We start from the raw sequence: 27,236 nt of genomic DNA on the forward strand, positions 1-27,236 counted from the left end.
AACAGTGAGTGAGCAGGGCAACGAAAAGAGGACTGGGCACGAGGATATTACTCCTGGTTCTACTGCTTGTCCTTGACAACTCTGGACAATTTAACGCTTTGGATTTCCTTCCCTGACGTGCTTTAAAAACGGAATATGTTGCTCGCAGTTTCATGAAGAAACTGTCATAACAGACATATCACATCTTTCCTCCAGCCCATGGTCCTTAGCATTGTGGGAACAACAGAAAGGCATAACCTATATCTGAAAAAATAACTTTTAAAGTGTGGCAAATATAATCTCATTGTGTCATTCACTGCAACCTTGATGAACAAACCTCAGTATTCAAACGAAATGACCTGAAGGACATTAATGCATGCCATATAAGACTGGCAGCTAGCTGGAACAATACTTACCCTAAGTATTTTAACAACTCCTTACTCAGATCTTCAGGAATATATTCTGATATTAACCCATGGGCATACCGTACATAGTCTCCAGGAACAGGGCAGTCAGCGGGAAGAAGAAGGAAAAGAACATTTGCGTTACATACGTTGCCTTAGCCATGTTGCATGTGTTACCATAAATCATAAGGTTAAATTAATAGTAAGAGACTTCTAATGGATACACTGTGATGGTTCTCTGCGTTGAGTAGTTTATGTTACATGACACTTGTAGGTTTATTTAAAAAGTAAAGACTTACTACACTCATTTTGTCAGCACATGTTATTAATATCTGCTGCATGTACTTTACAAAAGCTGTTCACTTTCTGAGAGTACTAGATATCATGTATTTTTCCCGAATAAATTAAATTTTAAAAACCTGCAAAAGTAAAAAGCTGACTCAACAGAACATGCAATCATTAATTTTAAAGCATCTGGATCTTACAATTATTTGGCAAGAGCTTCAGTACTAAAGTACACTTCCTGGCTTCAACTGAAAACAATTAGATGAGACAATGAGTCTATTTCAAAGTCTTGTACTTCATTTCAGTACTTTACGGAAAATGCCAAGGCCTATCTAAACATCACTGGCAAGATGGGATAATTATCTGTGGAAATATGAACTACTAGAAGCTGTTTTCAGTACAGGACACTCCTGCTGTAAATGTTTTTCTGAGAAACTGTGAAAAAAAAAAAGAGTGACCCTTTCATAACATGAAGTCCTAAACCAGATCTTCTCTGGTCACGTTTTACACAAGCACTTACTGATCACGGGCTGGATCTTTTAAATGTGCAGTTGTTAGGGCTGCTAGGGAGTAATTGCGCTCCAGTACAGGAATTATTTGCCAGACAGGCATTAAGCTAAAATCTCACCTCTGAATTCCACCTACAAAAGGCCAGCTGTATACGTTCATATACCTACACACTTAGAGAACTCAGAAATATGTGGTAAACTACTCTAAGAGTGGTAAAGAACTGTTTCTTCTGTGCCAGGGATAGTTTCCTCATTTTAACCTTTTTTAATCTAAAAAGCCCAGTGCAAACTGGCACTGAAGCAGAAATCATAACAAACTGACACCAGCATATGCATTTCAACTATACTGACATAAAATTTTTAGTATTTCCTATCTGCACTTCTTCTTCCTCTACCGTCTAGATTCATCATGGATCTGTCACTCCCTAAGCCCACTTTAGGGTCAGAAAAGAACAAGAAATAAGTCCAATTAAAGATAATTTCACCTCAGTGCTTCATATGTCCAATTTATCACTTAAGAAAAACATTCCAGTCATTTTACTCTTTGCATTATGACACTGAACAGTGAGTCCAAGTCAACTGCTATTATTTTATACTAAATACAAAATCCATTCTCTTTGCATTTCTACCTTGAAGCAATCTTCACTAACTTCCTTTACCAATTTTTAAATACCACTGTTTGCTTTCTAGGGAGTCTGTGTTCTTACCCTAGCCTTGTTTTGTTATTAACCTCCTGTCAAACATCAAAAACACTTGTGCACCTCCCCTCTTTGTCTTCTGAATGAATTATTCAGCTCTCACACATTAAACTTCCTGTCCTTCCCCATCTGCGCTCGTTCTATCCTGTCTGACTTTTGCCCCATGACATCTGTAGATGCTACCCACACATACGCATCTATTTAGAAGGTACTAAAATGTCATAATACCCCATGAAAGCAATTCTCCACGGGACAAAAAAAAAAATTGCACTGTCATGGCAATGAAAGGATGAGATAAGTAAATTAGTCATTAAAAATAAGTGTTGTGTAAGGTCTGTTTGGCTTCCTGTCACTCACTTTGCTACATGGACTATGACTGCCTCCAAAACTTACCTAATTTTAACCCCCAGAATTCCTTACTATTTTGATGTTGCTCTTTTAAATCTAAAAAAAGGCTTTAAAAAATACTATTATATCCATGTTACTGTAAGTAAAGAGAAAGATGGAAAAAACAGTGCAGATGAGCTATTTAATTACAAATTTCAGAGATAAAGTATTTAAGCATACTCAAACAGTTGCTGTCAGAATAATTTTCCCTTTCTTTTAGAAAAAAGGGAGTGGGGAAAAGGATGAAAAGCTACTGTAAAGTTAAAGTCACTCAGAAGTTTTGCAGCTTTGCCTCTCTTTAAGAACCATATATTACAATCTCTGTTCTATAAAACTGTCCAGTTGCCTCTTAAATCCCATTTATGTTGTTTCCTTTGATATCACTACTTGGTAACTCATTTTCCACTTCGTCAGCAAGTTGCTTTGTTTCTCCTTATTTTTCAGCAGCATGCAGACTTCTGAATGTCTTTGTAATAAGAAACTATTTGCTTTAGTTCATCTTGTTTTAAGCTGTTCTTCATTTTCATTAACATTCAAAGAATTTGTTCCAAGTCCATTTTCAGGTTTCTCTACACAACTTCATATCCCAGTAACACTCAGGACATTGTCCTCCCCAGGCAAAAGGTGATTAGAAGTAAATAGGATCACTCCAGATTTTTTGGTACCAGGATTTATGGGCAATTTAATACATACATTATTAGTGTTTGGACCAAGAGTTTTTACTTTATCACTATGACTTCCTAAGATCCCTTCTCTTTTTGGAGATTCCTATGAAGAATATTTGCATGCTAATAGAAATAATAATTAAAAGGTATATCTGTTCTAATGCAGAGACTCTTATTGGGTGGAAACTCATATATATTATAATCTTGTCCAAAATAGTCTCAGCCCAGTAAAAAGACTTTAGCATATATCCCACTGAGAAAAACGTCTTCACCTTGAACTACGGAGAAACTACAAGTTTGAGACCTACTGTTTCTTACATTGCCAATTGATGAAGATACCAAAGAACTTAGAAAAGTCAAGGCACATGGTCACAACACATACAGAATTTTCTATACAAGGAGTAGATTTACTGAAAAAGCCAATTTCAAAACATTTAAAATCCTAATCATGTGTTCTATCTTCATGTCTGGGATTTAATAGAAACGTATTCATGACAATATTTACTTTTCTTACCTTCTTTAGTATCTGTGATCTGTTCATCGCTGATACATGTAGCTGCATGCACCCTTTCACCTACAGATATATTGTTGCTTTTAAGTGCTTTCACTGTTTGATTGACCTATAGGAAACCACAGAATGAAATGCCTGTATCAGTGTTGTTATGCACATGTTAATGCAGTGACAAAGCTCTTGTAATTTTGTTTCAAGCGTATAAAACACTCAAGTTATGGACTGTGGTGAAATTTAATATACATTTGTAATGACTAGCACATGAGCTCAAAAAATCCAAAGAAATTGGCATGACTTTGAACATGTTGCCTTGGCAACACAGCACCAGCTTTGCAGCACCCTAAGATGAGCTGAGCTATTCAGATGCAACAGCCATGATTACACAGGTGAGCAATACACCTGCTTAGAGAACACAGAAAGCCTAAGCTCAGCTGGGTTATAAAGGCAGTCCTGATGGAAATCAAAGATTAAGGACTTCATCGGGTGCTGCTATACTGGATCTAACAGACAGATAACCAGTAGAAGAACATATTTTTAGCACCACAAACAGGTACTTGTTCAAATGTAAATATTCAGGTATTCACTGCAAAACACATATCCTCATGCCTCATCATTGAAAAAAGCAGACCAGATTTTCTGCTTGCATTGACTAACTTAAATAACACGGCTTCCTTGTTAACACATGATGCACACAATCATTTTCTACAAAGTGGAGTAAGAGTAGGGGCATGCGTGATTATGAGATTTGCTTGCTTCATACCAAAACCCAGATCCCACCAAGCTTAGCTATAACACTAGTTTATTTTCTACATACTGTACAGCATGATCGGAAAAGTAGCAACAATCACACCATGACCGTTCTGAGAGACTGTCAAAACTTTAGGGGAAAATCCATCTGTAGCACAAAACCAAGGTATTTCTGTCCAGCTTTAGAGCACGGCAGAATTTAGAAGCTGCAACAACGCTGCAAAGCACTCCTCTAGCCCATCTGTGAAGTGGATGAAGCAAAAGACAAGCCCCTCAACTTGTGCAAAGTCTACAGAACAAAGCAATATGTTGGATTTCAGTTGCTTCTTCTGTCTCTCCATACTCCGTGAATCTCCCCTCATGACAGTTCCCTCAGAAAAAACAATGTAACTTTAAAATTTCTCTAATACCCCATCACATTTCCAAGTGCAACAACTTTACCATAGTATCTGTTCTTGGATAGGACACATACCTTGAACTGAGGCACAACACATGGCTGAAACGCAGGTATGTACAAGCTAAGAAGTGTTTTCATTCCAAACACAAAGCAATTTTGAAAGCAAAAGAGTAACGCAATACCTTTTTCTTTAACCATTTCAGTGTCTTCTCTTGGCTGTATTTGTAGAATTTCTGACTGCCAATTGCTGAGAAAAAAACAAGTAAGGGGAAAAGTCATGACTGGACTGCATTTCCAATACATTTTAAATATTTGAAGCTATAGATATAGCATGAAAGTTAATTTGCAGCTTGCATGTGTTTGATATCAGGGCAGTAAATTTCAGAAATACTACAAATGTGGAAAAATAAACAGACTGAGTTGATATGCACAAATCTGAACAACTTGACAATTCTTTAATTAGGCCCTAATCCAGAAAAGCACATATTTTATTGATGTGTAATCCTGGACTGCCTGAATTAACTAAGACTCTTCTTGAGCCCTTGCAGTCTGCCAAACCTTCACTGCCCTGTGGCACCAGACTGGTCATTTTAACTACATAGTTCACAAGACAAAAATGTTGGTTCCACAACTGCTGCTGCTTATTTTTTTTAACCCAACACAGTGTCTTAAATCTTTACTTATTGAATTCCAGCACCTAGTAAGGAGCCAGGAGAGAGAGTTGGTTTAGTGAAGACAAACCATCCACCCTTTCAATAAACCCTTTTCCTATCACTCCTCTCACTTCTCTTACTTCACAGGGTGACTAAAGCAGAAGTTTTCTATTCCCTTTTTAGTGTCAAAACAAAACCCAGAATCCAAAATAGTGAAACACACTCCTTGTGGGAGAAACTACCTCATTCATTTATGATTTATTGAGCAACATGAATTAACTCAATGATGTAAGAATTTCAGAAAGTGTTTCCCCCCATGATAACTGGGGTATCATGAACACTTGCTGTTCACATGTGATTAGTTATCTGGAGATATGAGAGATCACGCAGCTGAGGCAAAGGAGAGAGAAAATTACAAAGGATGATGGAAATTTCAATACAAAAATTCACAGAAAGCTATATTTTGGAAATAGAACAAAATGCCTAATAAGATTTCACGGGAAGTTTTAGAGCCCACTGTGCTTTAGTCTTTTTATTTACAGGTATTTCAATGAGTTTCATATAATGACTTTATATACCATTCCCATAAATACCTACATCTGTTTCATGTCATTTACTGATCCAGTATTATATTTCATCAGTCAGTTCATGGAGTTTCCTTCGCTCCTTGCAAATGGCAACATATTATTTATTCCTTCAGCATTTCCTTCTTTGGGGTTTATCTTAGCTATTTGTATGCAATTTGAAAGAGAAAACTACTATGTGCTCTCTGTATGCGTGGTAGGGAGTACAGAGAGGTCAAGTAAAGCTGTTTACAAGATAAAGTTTATATCTGTCTCGATAGCTGTAGATGAGCAAGACACGAAAATTCTTCAGAGCAAAAAGGGAAAATAACACTAATATACACTTGAAGTTGATGAGTTGCAGGTATAAAGTAATTAGCTGTGACATTGCTGGCTTCTAAGCTTTTAAGGCTTAGAAGCTTCCAAATGGGTCTGAAAGAAAAGCAGCAGAAAATGAGGAAGACACTTTGGATACTTGAACCTGCTTCTCAAAGAGCTAACAAGGTTTGGGTCCAAGTACAATGAGTACAATTTGTGGATTCCTCTCTTATCTAAGAAAGTTCGAGGAAGGGGCATCCTCCGGCCACCATCCCCCAGTCCATGTTGAAAAGTAATTCTAGTCTGGATTCTCAGGCAGACTCCCCCACAACAGCATGATGCAGAGTGACTCAGTTAGGGAAAGGAAACGTAGAACTGTGAAGCCCTTTTCATTAAAACACGTGAAAAATAATTACACTGAACCCTTCAGAGATCACTTTGTTTGAAAATATTTTGTGTGCTTGACAGTTTTGAGTATTAAACTCCAGAAACTGACAATATTTTAGACCTCTGAAGAATTAAAGTGAGTTATGAAAGTCACAAACTGCTGACAAAAGGATTCAATATTGGAACGTGGATTTAACATGTGATGCACATTTGATATTGGTGAGAGTTAGCGACTATGTTTGATAATATGAGTATATATTGGAAAGCCTTTTGTTCCCTAATGTGTCTGGTGCCTATAAAACTGGTCTGAGACATCTGGAAAGATTGGGTTTGAGAAATACAGATGGAATATAAGTGGTTCTACAATTAAATAATATGTTCAGCGATCGGGTAATCGCTATGTAGACTTGGAAGTTTCCCTGATGTATTGTTGAGCAAACTGCCTAAAGCACATTTTAACATCCATTTTCTCAGTGTTTTCCATAACTCTGAAACTCATATGGCCCCTTTTTTCCTACCTTCTGGGAATACAAGCTTGGCAATATTACTTGGTTACTCTAATCAGGTAAGTTTTCTTGGCTCTTCATGTTAATCACATCAGACAAGATCACAGTGCAGTTTTTGCCTTGCAAAATGAAACAAAGAGTAACACTCTAGAACTGGAATTTATAACCCCTTCTTAAACTTTCTCTATTGTACTTTGCATCTGATGTTTGAATTTATTATCAAACAACCTGCCTCACTCAGATTTAGCGAGCTGAAACACACCTTTTCCCCAACTACTAAAAGCAGGTAACCGGGAATTTAATCTAGCAAAATGAATTTTCGCCACCCTTCAACACTGAGGCCAGAGAAGGTGGATTTTCTGCTAGTTCAGTAAGTGTAAACTGTGATTGCTCGAGGGTAAGAATTTGTTAGACAGATGTTAAATGCCTTAAGATTAAATTAAGAGCAAAATAATTACATTGTTAGGTTCTGCCAGATAGATCAGAGCTGCAGAAGACTCAACACAACAGACACTTCTTGCCCTAAAGCCCTGCTCCTTAAATGAGAAGGCTACAAAAAGAGGACAACAGGCCTTAGAGCTAGAAAAGAGTACCTTAGTCATAATATTGGTATTTTTTACAGGCAATAAGTGACATGAGAATATGAAACACATAGAAGTAGATTGAACAGACAGGTGACCTGTGCATGGCTGGCAAGCAAGTGCCAACCTGTCTGTTGCTCAACAACACACTTGGCATTCTAAAAAAGGAAAGAAATCAAGTCCCACTGCTACTTTCAACCCAATCCAAACCTGAAGGAGAAAAGCAGCAGCAGGTACATGCCTAGAGACACCCAAGAACATTACACGCAGCTGGTGTGTGTACAGCTTTAACGACAAAGGCAATTTTTATCTTGCATTTTAAAATAAAATCCAGGAGGTGAACGTAACTTCTTTTATCAGCTGATATCACTTGTAGGCAAAATGACACAAACTTATGGGTGTACATAACATGTTATTAAAAACAAAGGCAGTAGTGTTGTTTAAAGGAATAACCTCTTTGCAAAGTGCAATGCAGACCTTGTCCTACATGCCTATACAGATGTCTTTAGTTTGATAGTCAAGAGAATTGGGCACAATTTCTTAGATGGGTGCACAGATTAGAAGCCTTTCTCTCAGTCCTGGCTCCTTTACCAGTGTTAGAGAAGTTCTAGGTATTCATCACTTCATGAGAAGGCAAAAGCGGTTTTGCAGTTCACATGCACCTGTTCTAAAGAAGCCTTGAATGGCAGAACTCACCCAAAGAACGTGGTTGCTGGCTCCCAATGATACTGAATGAAACTAAACATTTTCTGGAGATTCTCTCAGAAATCCAAAAGTATCACACCAGCACATAATTCCAGGTATCCCAGTCCCACAAAGAATATAACAACAGCACTGCTGCCCAGACGTCCTGCTCTCTAGTTTAAGTGACCATTTTCAATGGAAACATGTCCTACTTCTGGGGGAAGCAACTGCTCTATGTTACTGCATATGCAACATACTATACCGTAAACACTTAAACTTCTGCATCTAAATCTTTGAGGAAAAACTCACAGCCCCTCCCCTTGATCCCCCCAAGATGTACTGTACAGCAATAAAGAGGTCTGTTGTTTTACTTCTTAGCAGAGTTTTCATTCTTCCATCACTTTCCCTTAGCCACTTTACAATTAACTCACCTAAATATTTCTTCTTATATAGAGAAAGTGAGGAACAACCAGGGTGGAATGCTTTGTGAAAGCAAAGTCCTAGCATTTCTGGCTTTTCATCTGTGTACCTCAAGTCTTTGGAGGAGACCTCTTATGCTCTACATGCATAAGGGTCAGACAGCTTAGTTGTTTTGCATTCAGTGGTAGACTCTGTGCTCTGCAGAGTCCTGTAGATCTCCATCTGCATGTAGGTAAATCTCCATTCACTATCAGGAAGTCAGTAAGCATTAAGGAGAACGCTCTTTAAAGGATTGAACATAAAAACTGAGGTCTGGCATCTTTTCCAGGTCTGCCAAGCTGTGAAAATTATGTAATACTTCTTCCTCTTCCCTAGAAAGCCTTTATCTTTCTCAAATAAAAGTACCCATATGGATGGGAATTCTGTGTAAAGCGTGAGGAAACTATATACAGAATCGGTACTTTGCTAATTCATTCCATTTAGGTTTTCTCTCTCATACACTTATGCATCCCAATCAAGCTTTGTATTTTCAAAAAAACAGTCTTTGAATTTAAATCCACAACATTAAATTATGCAAAGCTAGAAAACTTGTGCTCTCTTTCCTCAGCAGCATATTTTCCACTTTTTTCCTACCTACTGTTTGAATATTCTGCAACAAAGAGAAAAAAAAGTCAAATGGACAATGCTTCACTTCTTCCACACAAGATCATCCTACACTAAATAAAGAATTTAGAGAGATGTAAAACTTTCATCAAAAGGCAAAGAAAATTCACAACACATACAATAATGCGAGGGCAGCTCAGATCAGTTTCTCATTTTTATGACACCTTGCAACTGCACAAGCATTATAGTGCTACAGCAGATAACCTGAGATCCATGCATTACTATTCACAATACTGCAAAGATGACTTCCAAGCCTAAACTTCTGTTTTTTAACCACAGTTTCATCCAGAACCTTGTGTGTGTGGTAAAGCAAAATCCAATGCTTAAATCTGCCTTGTAATCAAGTAACAACAACAAATGCAGTCTTGGGGGGTTTTTTTGCCCCTCAGACCCTGTTTTTTACCTTTTTCTTCTGTTACGTGATGTATGTACTGTTTAACATCTGCACACTTCAGCAGCAATGGGCAGTTAGGGTACTCTGAGTCTAGCACAACTTGATCGAGTAGCTGGAACTTTCCTTGCTGTTGAAAATATATCAAAAGGATTATAAAAGCATTACTATACTGTTAAGACACATATATACACCACATATACATAGAAATATATATGCATACAAGGCCATAACTTTAAAATAAAGGCTTTTGAGAAGGACATATCTTGAATGGTAACACATGACATGTTCAGGAACTGATTACAAAGCAAGCTATAAATATTTATTTCAAACTCGTAAATACCTGCAAAATGTTGAACTCTTCAATTACTGCACTTAAAAGACTGAATCTAAAACAACATGGGGAGAAACTAATGTGAAGTACAGTGGGATTTTTTGGAAGATGACATAAGACACGGTAGTCAGTGTGTGCCAATAGCATTTTAAACCAAAATTTGTTGGATTAAATCCAGTGTCATAACTTCCATTCAAATTTTGCTTTTCCTTCCATAAAGATAAATCTCCAAGGAGCATGGCAGCTTCTGGAACACAGTATTAACCTTTCACCTCTGCAAAGTCGATTCCAGTTTGGCCAGAATACGTATATAAAGTGATTTTGGCACAACTTAAATAGTCCCACACATGACAGAACCATCAAACAAATTTTGCCGTTGCCAAACAATGCATAATCATTCAGCATGGTTTGGCACAACTGGCAGCCTTCCCTTTGGAAAGATCCTGTAGCGCATCAGTACAAAGTCTCAGTAAGCTCTCTATCCTGAGAGACTGCATGGTCTCAGGAGCCAAAGTTGAAGTCATTAGAGCGGTCTGCATGAAAAAAAATCCACTTGGGTATACTGTTATCATTATTAATTAATCCTCTTGTTAGAGAGTCAGAGGCTTAATAAAAGTAATCATCCATTGTTAAGTCACAATTAAAAGAAAAACCCAAAACACCACCAACAAAAAAACCCAGCAAGGCTTTAAAGTTTAAAGAAAAGGCACAACCACAATGGCAAAAACGTTATGAGATGCAGAAATAAAGTTGCAATAAACTGTTTCCTATAGATAACTTACCTGTACAAACCCGCTTGTGCCCCAAAGCAAGAGCTGCATTTACACTGTGCAGGGGCACAGAGTCTGAGTCAAAAAAGCCTGCTGGATAGGAGATGGCTCTGCTCAGAAGACACATTAAGCAACCCTGCCATCACACTATGAAAATTAAAGGATGGTGCAAAGCAGGATGCAAAGGTACCCCAGTGGGTACCCTGAAACTCATTCGTTCAAGTCAGAAGTGATTATGCTGCATGGGAGAGGCCACACATGAGGGATTTGCAACACAATCCTCAAGACTTCTCTTTATTGAAGAATACGCTTATTTAGGCAGAGCACTGCAGAAATTTGCCCTGATTTAGAGCCCAAAACAGGTCTCTATGCATTTACCTATGCATTGTGCCTAGTCTAGAAAACCAGAAAACCTGGAAAACAATGTACTGAGAAAGTAAAAAGCAGTACAGGATGCTTCCCATGCACAAAACCAGCAGCAGCAGTTGTTCTTTACTCAGGTTACCTCAAAATTCTATCACACAGACAGAGGAGATTTACTATTTCCCTAATTTAGGTTTGGTGTCGCAGAATCTTAAGGGTTGGAAGGGATACAGCTTTCAACTCTAACAGAGTACAGTGCCTAGAAAATGAGCTCCACTATTCCTTTTGAAATTACTTTTTCTGATGAGCCATCTTGAAGCAGGAATAGACCACAGAAATACAGATCTTTTGAGGTCCCTTCCGACCCTTAAGATTCTGTGATTCTGTAATATGTTTGCATACCATATACCATAAATAATTTAAAAATAATTACAGAACAATAGGTGACCATTATGAATATGTAGTAGGACTTTATTTCTTCACCATACAAAAACTCTTCTCTTGCATTCTCTACTTGCAACCTAAAGCAGAAGATACCAGGTAACATTACAGGAAATGCTCTTAGAACAAAAGCTCTCAGGATGAATAAAGGGAAATTACTGCCTCCATGAAGCAAAAAAATAAGGGTCAACATTGACAATTTTATTTTATGCCTTTTTTCCACATGTAGATTCCAAACAATAAATCAATAACTTTACCTATGCCTTTTGATACATTTCAGATACTAAAATGAGGTTTTGACACAACCATGATAGATTGATTAAACCACTTATCAACTGGATACTTGGTCCTCCCATTGCTGTTGTATGATATATCTCTACAAACGCTGCTTCTAGAAGTGTAATATTTCCTTTCAAGTTCAAACTGTCACAAAAATGTTCCTTCTTCCTCTCCCATAGCATCCAAATTCTTCTTTTCTTTTCCCGTTCTCTCCCAAAACAACTCATCTACTGATGCCTCAGAAAGGGCACTAAGTTTGTTTTACTCTGATGACATCTCATCGGTTTAAATTCAATAGTTCTGGGATAAGCTCTCACAAAAGGACAAAAGAGATTCTCTGTTTCTCTTAAAGGAGGCAATTAGGGTTTGTCAAGATTGCAAGCTGACTCCTGGAATACATTTTACTGACCAAAAAACTTGACACAAAGAAAAATACTTCTAGGGTAGATGTCTCTGCTTTAAATGCAAGTTAAATTTCCACTATTATTATGGAAGTCCTGCTTTGTAAAATTAATATAACTTTTGCAGAAAATTAAGTCAGAAATAACGTTTTCTCCTGAGAATTCCAGTGAAAGAAATAAAGCAGGCTTACCTCCTTGTCTGCCTTCATGAGGTAGTAAAGTATCAGAAATAAAGGATCCATTGGTGTAACAAACAGCAGGCGCCCATCTGAGTGAGAGATATGTAAGAGTAAGCTTAGTATCAATACTGACTTTTTCTTTAGGATGTTTCTCAGGAGTGTGGGCAAGAAGAGAATCTTTTTTTTTTGTTCAGTAAATATTCCACTTGGGCAGGAAAATACTATTTGTGATTTTCTTAATTAAAAATACAGGGGAAACTCAATTCTTAACCTCGCCAAACCAAAGCACAAGCTACATGGCAGGTCTGCTGGCTTCAAGTACCCTTAGTTTAGCCTTTTTTTCTGGACTATATTGAAATCGGCAAAATTGAAGCTGCCCTCTATTGTCAGTTTTGGGTGTAATAGAAACTTGTTTGGAGACACCAGCTATATCTGGTTTGCTCCACCTCAAACACTGGGCAAGGCAACACTGAGCTGGCAGATGAGGTAGGCAGGGCAAGAAAGAATTCCAAGAGCTTGTTAAGTTAGAGCTGCTTGTCTTCTGTAAGGAAACTGCATGCATTCTCCTAATAGAATAAAATAACCTTAAATAGATCAAAAAACAAGGCTCTGTATGTTGTATTCAAAGTTACACACAAAGGAAGAACAAGGTCTCCTACTGAAAGAGACATCCCTGCCCATATGGAGCTCATTGCAGGACAATGGCTTAGTCAGGCTTTTTGTATAATTCCAGATAATTGTAAACAATGTAACATCAAGGAAATTCACTAATGAGACAAAATAATTGATGACAATTTGACATTAACTAGGAAATCAAAAGCAAATAAATACTTTTTTCTTTGTTTTAAATCACATGATTAAGATAACTAAAGAAAATGAAATCCTATTGAGATGGCCCTAAAACAAAAGACAGGGTGGGAAGAACATGGTTTGGACAAAGCTGATACCCAATGCAACATCTGTATTAGTAATACAATGCACTCAATGCACTGCACGGGGCAAAGCAAACATCAGAACTACTTACAAACATGAAGGCTTTGATAATAAAACTGCAGCAGAAAAAAGCCTCTAGCCACTTTCTCAAAGCTACTACTTAAATGCTTTCCACTGTAGCTCCAGGAAGAGGTATTTTTACTTGTTATGAAGTGTTCAGACACACTGTATGTGTATAAAGACCTCTGGCTCTGCAGATAAGAAGATAATTTGCTTTAACTGCAAACACACAGCTTCTTTGTGTTGTTCTTCCCCTGACCGTTTCAGAGACGCAGCAGCCTTAACATTCATGAACAATTTTCCCCCTTGTATCTTTTAAAGAAAACTGAGGTGATGATTCCTTAAGGCAACTGTTTCCCAAGGGCCAAAATAGAGGTTAGAAAGCGAGGAGGAAAATACATTATGGACATAATTGGGAGCAAGGAGCAGACCCAGTCTTTTGGCTCAGCCCCAGATGGAGCAAGGAAAAGTTCACAGACACACTGCTTACATTGCTATATGCACCTGCAGAGGATGTTTAAAAGTTAACACATGCGTTGGGATATTACCATTAAAGAAGACATATGTCTAGTGGGGTTGCTTTTATGTATTACTATAAATGGTCTTTTTTCTACTTAAAAAAGGACAAAACAAATATACCTTCATCCCTTGAATTAATACTTACTGCTTCATCTATGGACATGCCGATAGAGAAACACTACTCCAATGATGTCCTTGCTGATAAAGGGATGTGAAAGCTGTCATAAGCAGTTACATAAGTTTCCTCCTCATTTGCAGAAAGGCGAGCTAGGATCTGGGAGTGGCTGGGATGGTACAGATGAGCTTACTTCAGACAAAACACTGAAATGGCACCCTCCCACGGGGTGACTACAGAGGTAATTAAAAGAAAGCGAGACTATACATTCCACTGCTCAGAGCTCTAACATACTGCTCTGCTTAGCTAGCTAAGGCCTTCCAGCCCTTTTTTCCCTCTTGTAGGATAACACATATTTTACTTGCACTGAGGACTTGTTGGTCTGATTGACAAGGCAGCTAAGTATTTTATGGCTCTTCTATTTTATGTCTCTAAATACAATTGAATGACTTCCCACCCACCCCCCCCATTCTCAAAGACAAATGAACATCTGTCTAATTGAGGCTGCCAAAGGCAGCCTTTTAAAGAGACCACAAAGCCCCCAGCCCTGGTTAAATCCAGATGGCAAATGAGTGTGTCAGAAGGTGGGGACGTGATGCAGCATGCCTCAAACAACTAGGAAAAACACCTGTAAATTTACTAGAAGAGAGAGGAAAGGTTTGTATATGAACATCAGTTACAGTTAGGGGAAGGATACATTACATTACTCACCTTGTTGCACAGTGTCATCGATAAACCAGGAACGATGTTCCTCATGAAAAGCTTTTACTTCAAACAGCTGCTGTGCACCACTATTGAATAAGTAAAGAGTTGCTTCCCCTGTTGATAAGAAATCTGGTTTGTGTTTGTAAGCTTTCACAAAAATCAAAAGAATACCCAATACATCTGAAGAATGTGCCTTATATACATACAGACACACAAACATACACACATTCTACATAAACTCACTACAAAGAAAGCTCAGACAAAGAAAACTATTATATACAGATGTTCATTTACCAGTTCTATAAACCAAACTGAATTTGAATCAATAAATAAGACGTGTGAATAGTTCATCTTACAACCCAAAGCCTTTGATCCAAATCCAAATCACTCAAAAAATCAGCTTTTGTCTGTACTGAAGGGGGAAGGTGGAAAACAAGAAAATTTCCTCTCCTTCTGTCTGGTTCATCTCCAAGATATCAGACTCTGGGTTAGGAAAACAGAAGTCCCAAACCTTCAAGTGACAATTCTAATGTTATTCATTTATTTATTTTTCCCTGCATCAAAATGGATCACCAACGACTGAGCGTGGGTAGACAAGTGAGGCGAACAAGGAAGCTAAAAGAAGTTGCTTAGATATGTCCACCAGAAAGGAAAGCTTTGTTTTAGGCCACCCCAAAAATGAGCTATGGCACAGCCCTGCTGTTTCACATCAGTTCTGGGTTATAATAAAAGGGTGATGAGTATGTTGCAATGGGGATTGGCATTTTTTATATCTAGACAAAAAAGTTGTCAGAATTACAGAAGGGGCCACTGAAATTTGGTCAACTGTTGCCTGGACTGGTCCTGCCTTGATTATCAATCCATCTTTAAGAGACATGAGCAACTACAACATGGCAGTTCTGCTCAAAACACATAAATCACAAAGCTGCACGGACTTGCAGATCATGGGCTGGCTCAAAAAAGTCTCAATGTAAGCCCTTGCAAGCTGATGTCAGCACTGCTGTTTTCAGTCTGCAGAGCTCCCTAGGTGCGGATGGAGGTCAGCTAAAACAGGCAGACACATCTCTTCCCAAAAATGACTGGTAATGCATTTTTTCCCCCTTTATTCAAAAGGCTGACCAGATGTTTAACCTCACCTAAGGATATAGTTTCAGTTCTCTGATATTTTTTTCTTTTGGAGAGTGAAGAAGAAGAGTGAAGAGGAGACATTAGGGGGAACAGAGGTCTCAGTCATTACCATGTGCTTCTCAGCAACGGCCTACACCATAGTTTGATCAGTGCCAGACATCAAACTACTCTCAGAGGTGCACGTTGAACAACTTAAGAGCCCTACCAGAGAGTGCACTGGTCAAATGCAGTGGAGAGTTACAAAACGTTGGGAAAAGGACTATTCCTAACTGTTGCCTAATTCCAGCTCCTTAGTTTATTTGCTTATGTTAGAAGGACAGTCACCACAGGTTCCCAACAGTGTCACTGGAGACAGAACCTAGGCAGCTTTGCTCACAACTTTACCACTTGTATTACTTGTTTAAATCTTGTGGTATTGTTCTGGTGGTACTTCTGGATTGCAGTCTTTGTAAGGGGTAGAAATGTTGTCCTTTTTACCTAACTATAAAAAAAGACCATGCATGCTTTAATTTAATAAAGTGGTTAGCATGAATTCTATAGGGTGCTGAGTCCTTCAGTGTGTATTTATATAATACCTGGTCTGTTAGACCTAAAAGCAAGGAAAAGACATTAATAGGCTGCTCTCAGTCCTCCCATTTTCAGACCCTACACTTGCAATAGGTTACAAAACTGAAAGTTTATGCAGGTCTATAAATAAGCTCCTGTAAATTCTTAAAGAACACACCCAGGCAATCATTGTACTTCAGGTTTTCCCCAGAAACGTTTCCCAACTGCTTCTCCATGGAGAAAAGCAAATAAATATTTGTGCTTTTAAATCACAACAAGTTAGAAAACAAACATAATACAGTAGGTGGAAAATAACTGTGTCTCTATATACCCATAGTAATAAAAAAACAGGTATGACAAGAAGCAAGTGACTTCACATTCTGTACCTACTCCTTTTAATTAGTTTTTTCTTTCAAGAGCAAGTAGCAATTACTGTATTGTGTTATGAAAATGTACCTGAAGATTCTAGCTACAAACACATAGAAAAAATCAGTGAATTTCAAAACAAAATCATGCAACTTAAATCTATAGAAAACAAATGAGCTTATGAAAGACAAAAAGAAATAGCATAAAAAATGTTTTTCAAACAAAATATATCAATCCTAACAAAGGCTTACTGCAAGTTTCTATTGCAGTATCTCAAAGTCCAATTATTGCATTACTCATATAAAAATAATAAACCCCTAACAAAAAGAATAATCTGACTAGAAGAAAGTAACTGTTGGATGGTGGTGTCATTATATTGTCTGCATTTGCTGGTCTTTTCTTTGAATTCAAAGTGCCTCATAATCTATGAACGAGAGCAGAAATACCACCCCTTGGAAAACAAGGAAAGAAGAAAATTAGATTTGAAAATGAAAAGACTCAGAAAGCTTGGTAAGTATAACTGAACCACTTCTTCCAACTTTGTTTATTTTACAGCAAAAGATGAATGCTATGAAGCCTAAATTTGGATTTAAAAAAAGCCCAGGCTCAATACCCAACACTGTAAGCTCCCTAAAATGAATGCACTGAAAAACAGAACTTAAATTACACCTCTTTTTTGTGCTGCCAATATTTCTGATGAATAAACAGTCCAACCAATTAAAATTATAAAAGAAATCCTAAATGTTTGCACAGCATTAACTATCTGGCATCACCAGTAGTAACTTTGGCACTAAGAATGATCCCATCGTCATTACTTCAACTTGCAAAATATGAGTCTTTTGGTGGTGGAGGGAATCAACCAGAACATTAACAGGTTCATCTCACAATTCCAAAACTTGCCTGTGCTTGGATTGCGCAGTTTTGTAAACAAAGGTTCGCTGTCAGGTGTCTTAGAGGGGTCAGTAACAGCCTCTGTAGTGAGAGAGGAAAAAGTTATGAACTTGTAAATTGAGAAGTATTTCACATTTTGCCACGGTTCTCCAAGACGTTCAGAATTAACTGGATTGACACTTCTTGAAAACTCACCTATTTTCTGCCTAAAAGTTAAATGCCTCATTCCAAATTTATCCTACCTGATCAAGGCACTTAAATTATGATTCCAGACTTCTGGAACTTTTCATCTGCCACAGGAAAGATATGCATCTGGGGATTATTTAGATTTTGAAAAACACTTCCCCCTAGAAACCTCCAGGCAAGAGAGCTCCTAAGTTTGACATCTCAGTTAAGTAAGATGAACCAATATGTTGTCCCGATTATGCACAAAGCCAATGAGAATGCTTTGGTAAGTTAGGTCAAACACAGTTTGGCCATGAGAAAGTTGAAAGTGCAAAAGGTAAAATATTTGTGGGAAGAAACAGTGGTCCTCTAAAGCTTTCAGGAAGTCAAAAACATGGGGCAGGAATTGTCTGAGTGGCTGTTGCTTCTGTGAAAAATACGCATACTTGTTTATCTGTTACATACAATCTTGAAAAATAAAGAGTGCATTTAATTCCCCCTCAAGTAAAAGAGGCTGAGAGAATACAGCACCTCTGGCTTAAAGCTCCAACAGTTGTTCTCTTTTCTGTCTTTAAGCAAAAAAAGACAAAAAACAGCAACATGAAAGTATGATTTCTCTACAAAAAGAAAAAAAAGAGAAAGGAAACAGGTCCTCCAAGGATGCTGATTCAAATCTGAAAAACACATCTATAAGGAGCCCCTGTTAATTATATTTTATCCAAGTTCTCTTTATAGGGAAAGTCTAACATATTTATGAAAACAACTTACCACATCTGAGTGAAAAACAACATGACAGCATCATCATTCTTAGCTTGCACACTGCCAGTTCTGTCCCAATTCCTTTTACACAGGCATTCATCAGAGCAAGGAAAATTACTAAAGCATTTCACACACATAACCAGTATCCAGACCCCAGAGAATGGCCTGACAGGGATCAGGTTGATGTTTGTGTTATGGTGCTCCTGAGGGAAGCGGAGTGGAGCAGCAGAGGCAGGCTGCATAGCTATTCACAGGGGAGGCTGTTAGAAGGAGCAGAAGTGCCACATCTTCCTAACCCTTTCAGTAGCATCCAGAAGGTTTGACGAGAGGGAGATAACATAGTTCTCTTTTATGGAAAACAGGGAAGTAGGAACTTCAAGTACAACCAAAAATAGCTGTCCTCTAATCTGACTGAAAGCCTCTTCCCAACACACTCAGAAAGGACAGGTGAACCTCTCACAGGCCGTTCACTGGCATTTCAGTGACAAGGGAGCACCCCAAATAACTCTCATCTTCCACACCCATTCCTAGTTCCTTGGTTGTGTCACAAACAGAAATTGCCCAGAGAAAGAGATAAGCAGGACTTAAAAAACAACTGTGTTTTGTTATTAAGTGTTGCTGGATAATATTTCTTGGAGCAGTTCACAGAATTTAGTCATTTTGTTTCCTTGAATTTTTAGCTGTCTTCAGGTGGTTTGAAAAAGTGCTTTAAGACATTTTGATATAAGTTGAGGATTTTTAATGGAAAAAGTCCGTATTTGCAAACCAGACTTGCCTCATATGCTGATACATAAACACACACGGTTGTCAAGCTACATTTGCCCTGGCAAAGGAAAACTTCAACTTTCTAGAGCTGTGTATATTTCAATACTTGACCACAGTTTAAAGTTAGTGTATTTTTTGATACTTTTAAAAACACTACAGTGATTAATGACAGTGAAAGAAACACACTGAATGTGTTTACTTTGATGTGTTTCACATGAACATGTTAAAATATACACACTAAATGTGAGTTTAAAAATTTAAAACAAAATGCAAAACAAAAAAAAAAAACAAAGAACTTTCAGGACTCACTTGCTCTGCTTTCTTCATGCAGATTTATGAACACTGGGAATGCGTCCAGCTGAGCCCTAAGTTGCATCTTGTATAACGTGAACAATTAAGTTCACACAATCCTTCCTAATGTAACTGTTTTTAATGAACCTCACATCTTTATTTAGTAGATATATTCTTTTCCTAACCTTCTAGTAACACATAGAATTTATCCACCCCCGCTAAGCCTGTGAGATACCTGCATATAGGAAGCTCTCAGAGTTACAAACCCAAGGGACAGTGAGTCCTGTCTCTTCCTCAACAATCCTTTACCTTGCCAACCTAGATAACCACTCTCTGTCACTAAGGCTTGCCACAAGCTACCCAGGCTCAGCACGCTCTGCTCTGCCCTATAGGATACACAGCCTGGCCCTGTAACTGCCTCGGTTGAGCCGGTGGCATTTCCCTACATGAAGAGCAGCACATGCCTGCTTGTACAGTTCTTTGGTCCTTCCCAAGCCCTGGTGGGTTCATCCCTAAACAGAGGACAGCAGTGATCATACCCTAATAAACGGTATGACTTTCAGACTTCAGTCTTACACTGATGGGAACAGTGCACACATCACATTCTCTACACAGCTGCTACAGAAGATAGTTTACCAGAAAAGATACACACACGTGCACATATGCTAGAGGAAGTGGGCAAAGACAAAATTGGTTTCTTTTGAGTTTTTTTTTGCTTCAGTTTAAAAATGTAGCCAATACCCCACTTCATTTCCAGGGGCATTTGAGGTATATTTTGTTATTTTGGCTCTACTAGATGTCAAGTCGGCAGATAAAAAGGAACAATTGGCAAAATGCCTGCTTGGAAAACTGGATGCAATATTAACACGGCCTTAAGAGTGAAGAAGGCCCTATTTATTGGAACTTAAACACTTCATGACTATGAAACTGCTGAGCAAGGGATTTTTTAATTTAGGTGTCCAAACCTAACTTATGTGTGTTATGGCCTTTAGCCAGGAAAGGTAACTGGATTTCTTTAATGTCATTACATTTATCAATTCTTATATTTGTGAAAGGATCTCTTCTAGCTAAATAAAGACTTCTTAAAAGCAGTGCTGCAGCAATTTTCTAGCAAAACTAAGAGCTAAACCAGGTCTTTTTTTCTTTTAGTTTTAAGATTCACATCCATGTAAGAAATAATCTTACAGAAAGTAAGTAAATAGGATATTACAGGAAGAGCTTTTTTGTTCAATCTTATGGAAAATATCAGATGATTGCCACTACACTTACTACATCAGTTTTCATAGCTCAGCCCTGAGAAACTTGTTCATCTACAAGAATAACAAGTGAGAAAGGTAAGACCAGACCTTTCTGACTGAATATTCTGTTCTCTACCAGCTGTCCCGCACCTGTGAGCTGCAGGTAACGCAGTCAGCACAAGTAGGTTTACTAATAGATATGCCAGTATAGCACACTATTCTCATAGGACTGCCCTTACTACAAAGATACAAAAAAATCTCAATTAGCAAGCCGCTCTAAACTGACAGAGAAGACAGACGAGCTTACAGACACCTCCAGCATGCAGAACAAACCCAGATGCAGTACCGCTACTACTATACCAGAAGACAGAGTTCTGAGGTCAACACAATAGAGGAAAATTAAATGCCAACACTGGGCTGATAAGTATGTTTTCTTTACTTAAGTTACAGTCTACTGTTTATTCACTATTAACCAAATCACACAAAGTCTATCTAAAAATGTGGATGATCTATCAATCAGTTATACTGGAGTCTACAGATGGAATCTCAGAAGTCTGAGCAAAAGAGACTATAAAAGCTTAAACAAACTCTTCCATTACAGAAAAGGAGAAAAGCCTATCAAATTTCATGGAGGTCAAACATACAACCAGGCAAATTCTATAAAATACATAAACAGAACAAAGTGAAAACGAACCATCTGTCAAAGGATTCCTGGTAATAATTTCTTCCACAATTGATAGATATAAGGCACGAATGAATCTGGCCATTAAAAAAACCCCACAAGTATTAGCTGGTACAGCAACATGAATAAAGTTGAAAAGAACACAAAACTCCCACTAAGATCTATGCAACTGTTATGGATGATGCAAGGTCTATTCACCTTTTTTCTTTTGCAAAAAAAAAAAAAATTGCTTTGAGAATACCATATATAACAGACTCATATCAAGTTATATGGAATTCCCATGCAAAAAGCTGTCAGCCAAGCAAGAAAAAAGGTTGTAAATATCTGTCAATTGCGTAAGAGGAAAAACCCCTCTGAGAGCACAAATTTCCCTACCACCATCACCCTGCAAAAAAAAAAAAAAAAGGATTATTTAAGTCTGGAAATATAAAGTCAAGATTTCATTTAAAAACAGATATTAAAACATACGTCACCTACACAAGTCTTTTCCATTCCCTTCTTAACTTCTAACCATGCATGAAAGGTGTGTCAGATGGAGACATTATGATGGAGCCCATTAAATGGACATTTTATGGTAGAGTTTAAAGTATGTACCTCAAGGGTATGGATATGTTAGATCTAACAATCATTTTATTTATGTTCTTTTTAGAATTAGTCAGCCTTGGAGTAAAAATGGTCTTAATTCAGTGCTTGTGTCCAATGTCCGGCAGCACTCCCTGAAAAAAGCCCAGTGAAGCTTCATTAATATAGTACTTTGTATCACTCAAACTTTCGACAATATTTCTAAGTTACAAGGTAATTAAATATTAGCATAATGAATTAATTCAGGCATGCACAGACTGAGGATACAGTTGCATGAATGACTTCAAATAGCAAAAGCTCACTAGGCATTGAAAAGCACAGTCCTCAGGTCCCAACCTCTGCTCCCTCCCTTTTGCTCAACTTTGCTGCTTTCTTTCCATCACAACAAGCAACCTCGTGGCCACACACGAAGTCAGCTCAATTCACAGATCCAGCTGAGAAATTACCAGTCATAAGATGGAAGTATTAATTTTCACCCCAAAGGGTAAAGCTGCTGTCATTCACCATATAGCTACACGATCACCAGAAAAAAAGGGACAGAACCCATGGCAGGAGGAGATGACACTGGGGTCTTTGGCAGCATAAGCTAAATAGAAAAGTAGATCATGTGTGACTTGACAGAGGTGAGAAAGCCAGAGATGAGACACAAGACTACTTTGTTGCTTCCCTGGTTCACAATACTCTCAAGGAATACTAAATGTCACACTGCTCGATTTAGCTCTGCCAACAGCCTCTTTTATAGGTGCTCAGATATAAGGTATGGCTTTGCACTTGCATACACTTGATTTTTGGGATTACTTTCTTAGTTGTTACTCAGTTATGTTAACTTGCTGTTACCTCACCTCCTTGACCACACATAGTACTGGCCTCAGTGACAAGGCTTTTCCTATAAGGCTTCTTGTAAAAGACGGAAAGGTGATGAGTTTGGTAATCACAGCATTTACTATTTGGTGCCCTAAGGAGACAATGTGTGATAATTTATATTCCTTAAAGTCTTTCTGGTTCTCACTTTACCTGAAAATCTTACGATCATATGCAATGATATCTAAAAACAGCAGTGTTAAGCAAAATTCCATGTAGAAAAGCTACTAGATGGTTGGAGTGTTCTTATGCTCCAAATATGCAATACAGCTAAATATCCAGACTTCTACTGGAGAGCATCTTCTGGCTTCCTCTTATGCTGACACAGTTCACTTCTTCTACCAAAAAAACAATGTTCATGAACTCACTGGCACCAATGGACGGTACTAAATAATCCTTTACTGAAATCTAGATGCTAGGCAGATCATGCAGAGTTTTGAGCTGAATGAAGGAGAGGTCAATCTTGGTAAGTTCAAGAACAGGTTATCACTTGAAAGGATAAAAACTTCAGACTTCTCTTCTTAATATTTATAGGGTCAACACTGGTACAGCTGTATTACTGGCTGAGTCAGCCCTATTCCCACATGCAGAGAGGCCTAAGTTGGCATAAGTTGGTCTCTTTCAAGCCAGATGGCAGAAAGCAGAAGTAGGAGATGGTGTTACACATTAAAACATCTCTTTTCAGTTATTTACTGCGCTTCCTTCTAGCTCCTTAGTTTGCCAGTTATATCTGCTTTATACACAGCTGAGTTCAGTATGCCTTTTAAGAGATGACATATAAGAGATGGTGCATATTACGTGCAGGCAAAAGGCTTTGTTAGGGAGATACAAATGCCAATTTAGGGGGAAGTGATGTAGAATATGCTCACAGTGCTAACTTCTAAAATAAACATATTCACATATTCACATTCATCTTATTAAAAGGTATATAAATATGTGCATATACTTTATGTACTCTTCCTAATGTTTGAAGTCAGCTTTTAAAAAACACACACATTTGTTTATTGTAAACATTGTTTCCAAACTCTTTATCTCAATTATTCTGGAAGGATTAACATTCAAGTATCCTGATCAATTTTGTCATTCATTACAACTTCTGAATCAAGCTCCCTAACAACTCAGCAGTGTGGACTATTTTGTAGCAGATAAATGCAATGGGGTTTAAATACTAAACAAAAGCACCCACATTAAGTGTAAGATGCAACAATGGGGAAAAAAAGAACAAAACAAAACCTTCAGGTTTTAAACCAAACTACTTTTATGCATTAAGTATTCCACAGCTTCTTTTGCTATGACATCTTCTCTCAATATCACCCAAAATTTTCAAGTCAAATGCTTCCTCTGCTGTTGCACAGAGACAAAAGTCCCTTAGTCTCATTTGAAAGAACGAAGGATTAATTTAATGTGTGCTGATGCCCTGTGGTTGGCATCACAGTCCATTTATTTCTGCCTCCATCTGACTTTTGGCATATATGAGATTTGTTCAAACAACTTGCCAAATCTAATGTGTAACTGCTCCTTTTATTTTTAAAAATGTAATCCCTAAAAATAATAGGATTGTTAAATTTCCCTCCTCCCTTGCAATCCTTCCAGTGCTATTCATATGCCAGCTCCCATACCACAATAAAAAAGCTAATCAATTTAGTTTAAAAAACCACCACATTGAAAAAATGTAGTCACAACTAAATTTGTCTAGTTCAGAAAAGTAAAGGCTGAAAATCACTTTCAGCCTGCAGCTAACCCCTACTTTTCACGAAACGGACAAACACAGAACAAATGAAATACAGAAGTCTTAACTTTAGCTGTCGAGTGGAATACCAGACTCAGAAAATTGCCTTCAGCTTCCTACCTCTTTGCTAAAACCAATGAAGGATATAAACAGTTCCAGTTGTGACGCAACATCCATCCTTGAGAAAGTGTACTGAAAAGAGACTGCCCTTCACACCCTGTCTGTTAAGCAGCTCATGCGATTTTGGTTGATATAGGTAAGACCCGTTTGAAGCCATTACGTAAGAATGTTTATTGGTTATCCAGAGCCCAGATGTCACGTTCACTGACTTTATCACAGTATTTGAGGGTTTTCCAGAGCCCTGGAAATTAGGTGGGGTCTCTCCATCTAGAAAATAATTTCTAGTTCTTATGATTTGCAGAGAGAATATTAAAAACAGTGGTTCCATGACAAAACTCATAAAGTCAACGGAAATATCCTACATACATACATAAAAAAAAAAATGATCTCACTGGTTCAGGTAATAGGACTTTTTACAAACGTACATGAATACTCAGTAAACACACCATTGGCAACCTTCTAGCTGGGAAATGGACAGGTTTTAATCCTCAGGAGCCTCTTCTTTTCCCTTGTAGCTGTTCAATAGCTAGACCAATACAACAGGATGCCTGTATAGCAAGCTATGCATTCTCAAGGGTAAAGGGTAGCTCAGACACATGGATAACAGAACATTCCTGATTATCCAGCTACTATGACAAACCCAGAAAAGCACAATCTGGAAACTCAGTCACCCACTAAGGAAATATATGTGGGTCATTCAGGACTTACTAGTACTTTGTGTCTCTGTACCATGATTCCTCTAGAACTTCAGATTCAGGTCCTAATCACTGTCCTGACCATTGGAGTGGGATGAGAAAGAGAATTGGAAGGCTAAAAATGAGAAAAATTGTGGGTTGACAGCAAAAGCCACGTGTGCAAGCAAAGCAAAGAAAAGCAAGGAATTAATTCCTCACTTCCCATAGGCAAGCAGGTATTCAGCCATCCCCAGCACAGCCAGCCTCCATCACGAGTAACAGCGATGACAAACGCCATCACTCCAACCATCGTGTCCCATCAACCTCACCCCTGACTCCTTCCCCCAGCTTTCCATGCTGAGCATGATGTCTTATAGTATGGAATATCCCATGGGTCAGTTTCAGTTAGTTGTCCTTGTTGTGTCTCTTCCCAGCTTCTTGTGTATCCCCAGTGGGTGGGGTGAGAGGCAAAAAAGGCCTTGACACTGTCAGCAATGCTTACACAAACACAATTCTGTGTTATCAACATTGTTTCCAGCACAAATCCAAAACAGCCCTATACTAGCTACTGTGAAGAAAATTAACTCTACCCCAGCCAAAACCAGTGCGGCCATCAACATCAACTACTCTGCACAAACCAAGTTCAGATATGGATTTTCAGCCAAGCTAATAAAATCCCCTGGAACGCAGAATACAGCATGGAAACACACAAGTGGGCCTGCACAGAGCCAGCTTGGCTCCATCAGGACTTATTAGTTCAGACACTGTCTGAAAGCAGCTGCACTGCAAAGCTGGTCCTGGACATAGCAGAGATGTGTTAACATGGCACAGCACTTGAACTAATAAACTGTTAGTGCAGAGTTGAGTCTGCTCTACGCCAAATCTGGTGCCTGTATATCCACAGCATAATCTGAAACTGAAGAAACTGCCCCAAAGAGTTGACACTAGTTTGAGCCCAGCATGCACAGCTCTACCTCTGCCCACATGCCCAAGTTTCCTGTTCTCATCATCTCCCTCCACATTACCAATCCCTCCATCTACCCTCTTCCTCTTTGTTCACCATTTTCTCGCTCAAATATTCACACCCATTTCTTAACCTTCAAATGGTCCAAGATAAGGGTGCACAATGCTCATCAGCATCAATGAGAGCGATTACTATGGTTACCACCCTCTCCTCATCCTACCTTCTCCACCAGACTAATATTTACTAGCTCCCTTTGTCCCGATTTCTGGCTTCCCGCTTTGTTCCGCTTTTGGTGTTCCCTGAAAAAGGAACAATTATGCTTATAAAAAACAAACCAAAAATATTATTGTATTGGCATATCAAATCATGCTGCCTCTAAGGAAAAAAATACACATCAGCAGAAGCACCATTACATGAGCTCTCACCAGGACAAGGGCAGGCTGCCATTTCCAAAGGTAAAATCTGCCACCTCACCTAGAAGTTGCATACCAGCCAGCTCAGATATAACTGTCTGAGGATCCCCTTCCTACTTGAACTTCTCTTGTGTGACTGTCCCATTCCAAACAGCTTGAATGTCTTGAATGGTATGGCAAAGGGCTGGTGAGAGCAAAGACTGCCATCAGGCTGC

The 27,236-nt window shown here is 38.3% G+C and overlaps 1 protein-coding gene across 5 annotated transcripts in view; it reads right to left on the reverse strand.

The window, feature by feature from the left end:
* RNASEH2B (ribonuclease H2 subunit B) overlaps nucleotides 1-27,236 on the reverse strand; it is a 44,480-nt gene that overhangs the window by 13,707 nt on the left and 3,537 nt on the right. For 3 of the 5 annotated variants that reach the window (XM_061994295.1, XM_061994286.1, XM_061994260.1), the window contains exons 2-8: nucleotides 17,788-17,859; nucleotides 14,854-14,961; nucleotides 12,528-12,604; nucleotides 9,761-9,878; nucleotides 4,765-4,829; nucleotides 3,442-3,547; nucleotides 396-492 (exon numbers count right to left, since the gene is read on the reverse strand). In XM_061994295.1, coding sequence (XP_061850279.1) covers nucleotides 396-492; nucleotides 3,442-3,547; nucleotides 4,765-4,829; nucleotides 9,761-9,878; nucleotides 12,528-12,604; nucleotides 14,854-14,961; nucleotides 17,788-17,859 — 643 coding nt within the window. The remainder of the gene's footprint in view (nucleotides 1-395; nucleotides 493-3,441; nucleotides 3,548-4,764; nucleotides 4,830-9,760; nucleotides 9,879-12,527; nucleotides 12,605-14,853; nucleotides 14,962-17,787; nucleotides 17,860-27,236) is intronic. The other 2 variants (XM_010201597.2, XM_061994278.1) reach the window with 2 other exon arrangements.

This window comes from Colius striatus, chromosome 1 (genome assembly GCF_028858725.1).
Source record: "Colius striatus isolate bColStr4 chromosome 1, bColStr4.1.hap1, whole genome shotgun sequence".
NCBI classification, from domain to species: Eukaryota; Metazoa; Chordata; class Aves; order Coliiformes; family Coliidae; genus Colius; species Colius striatus.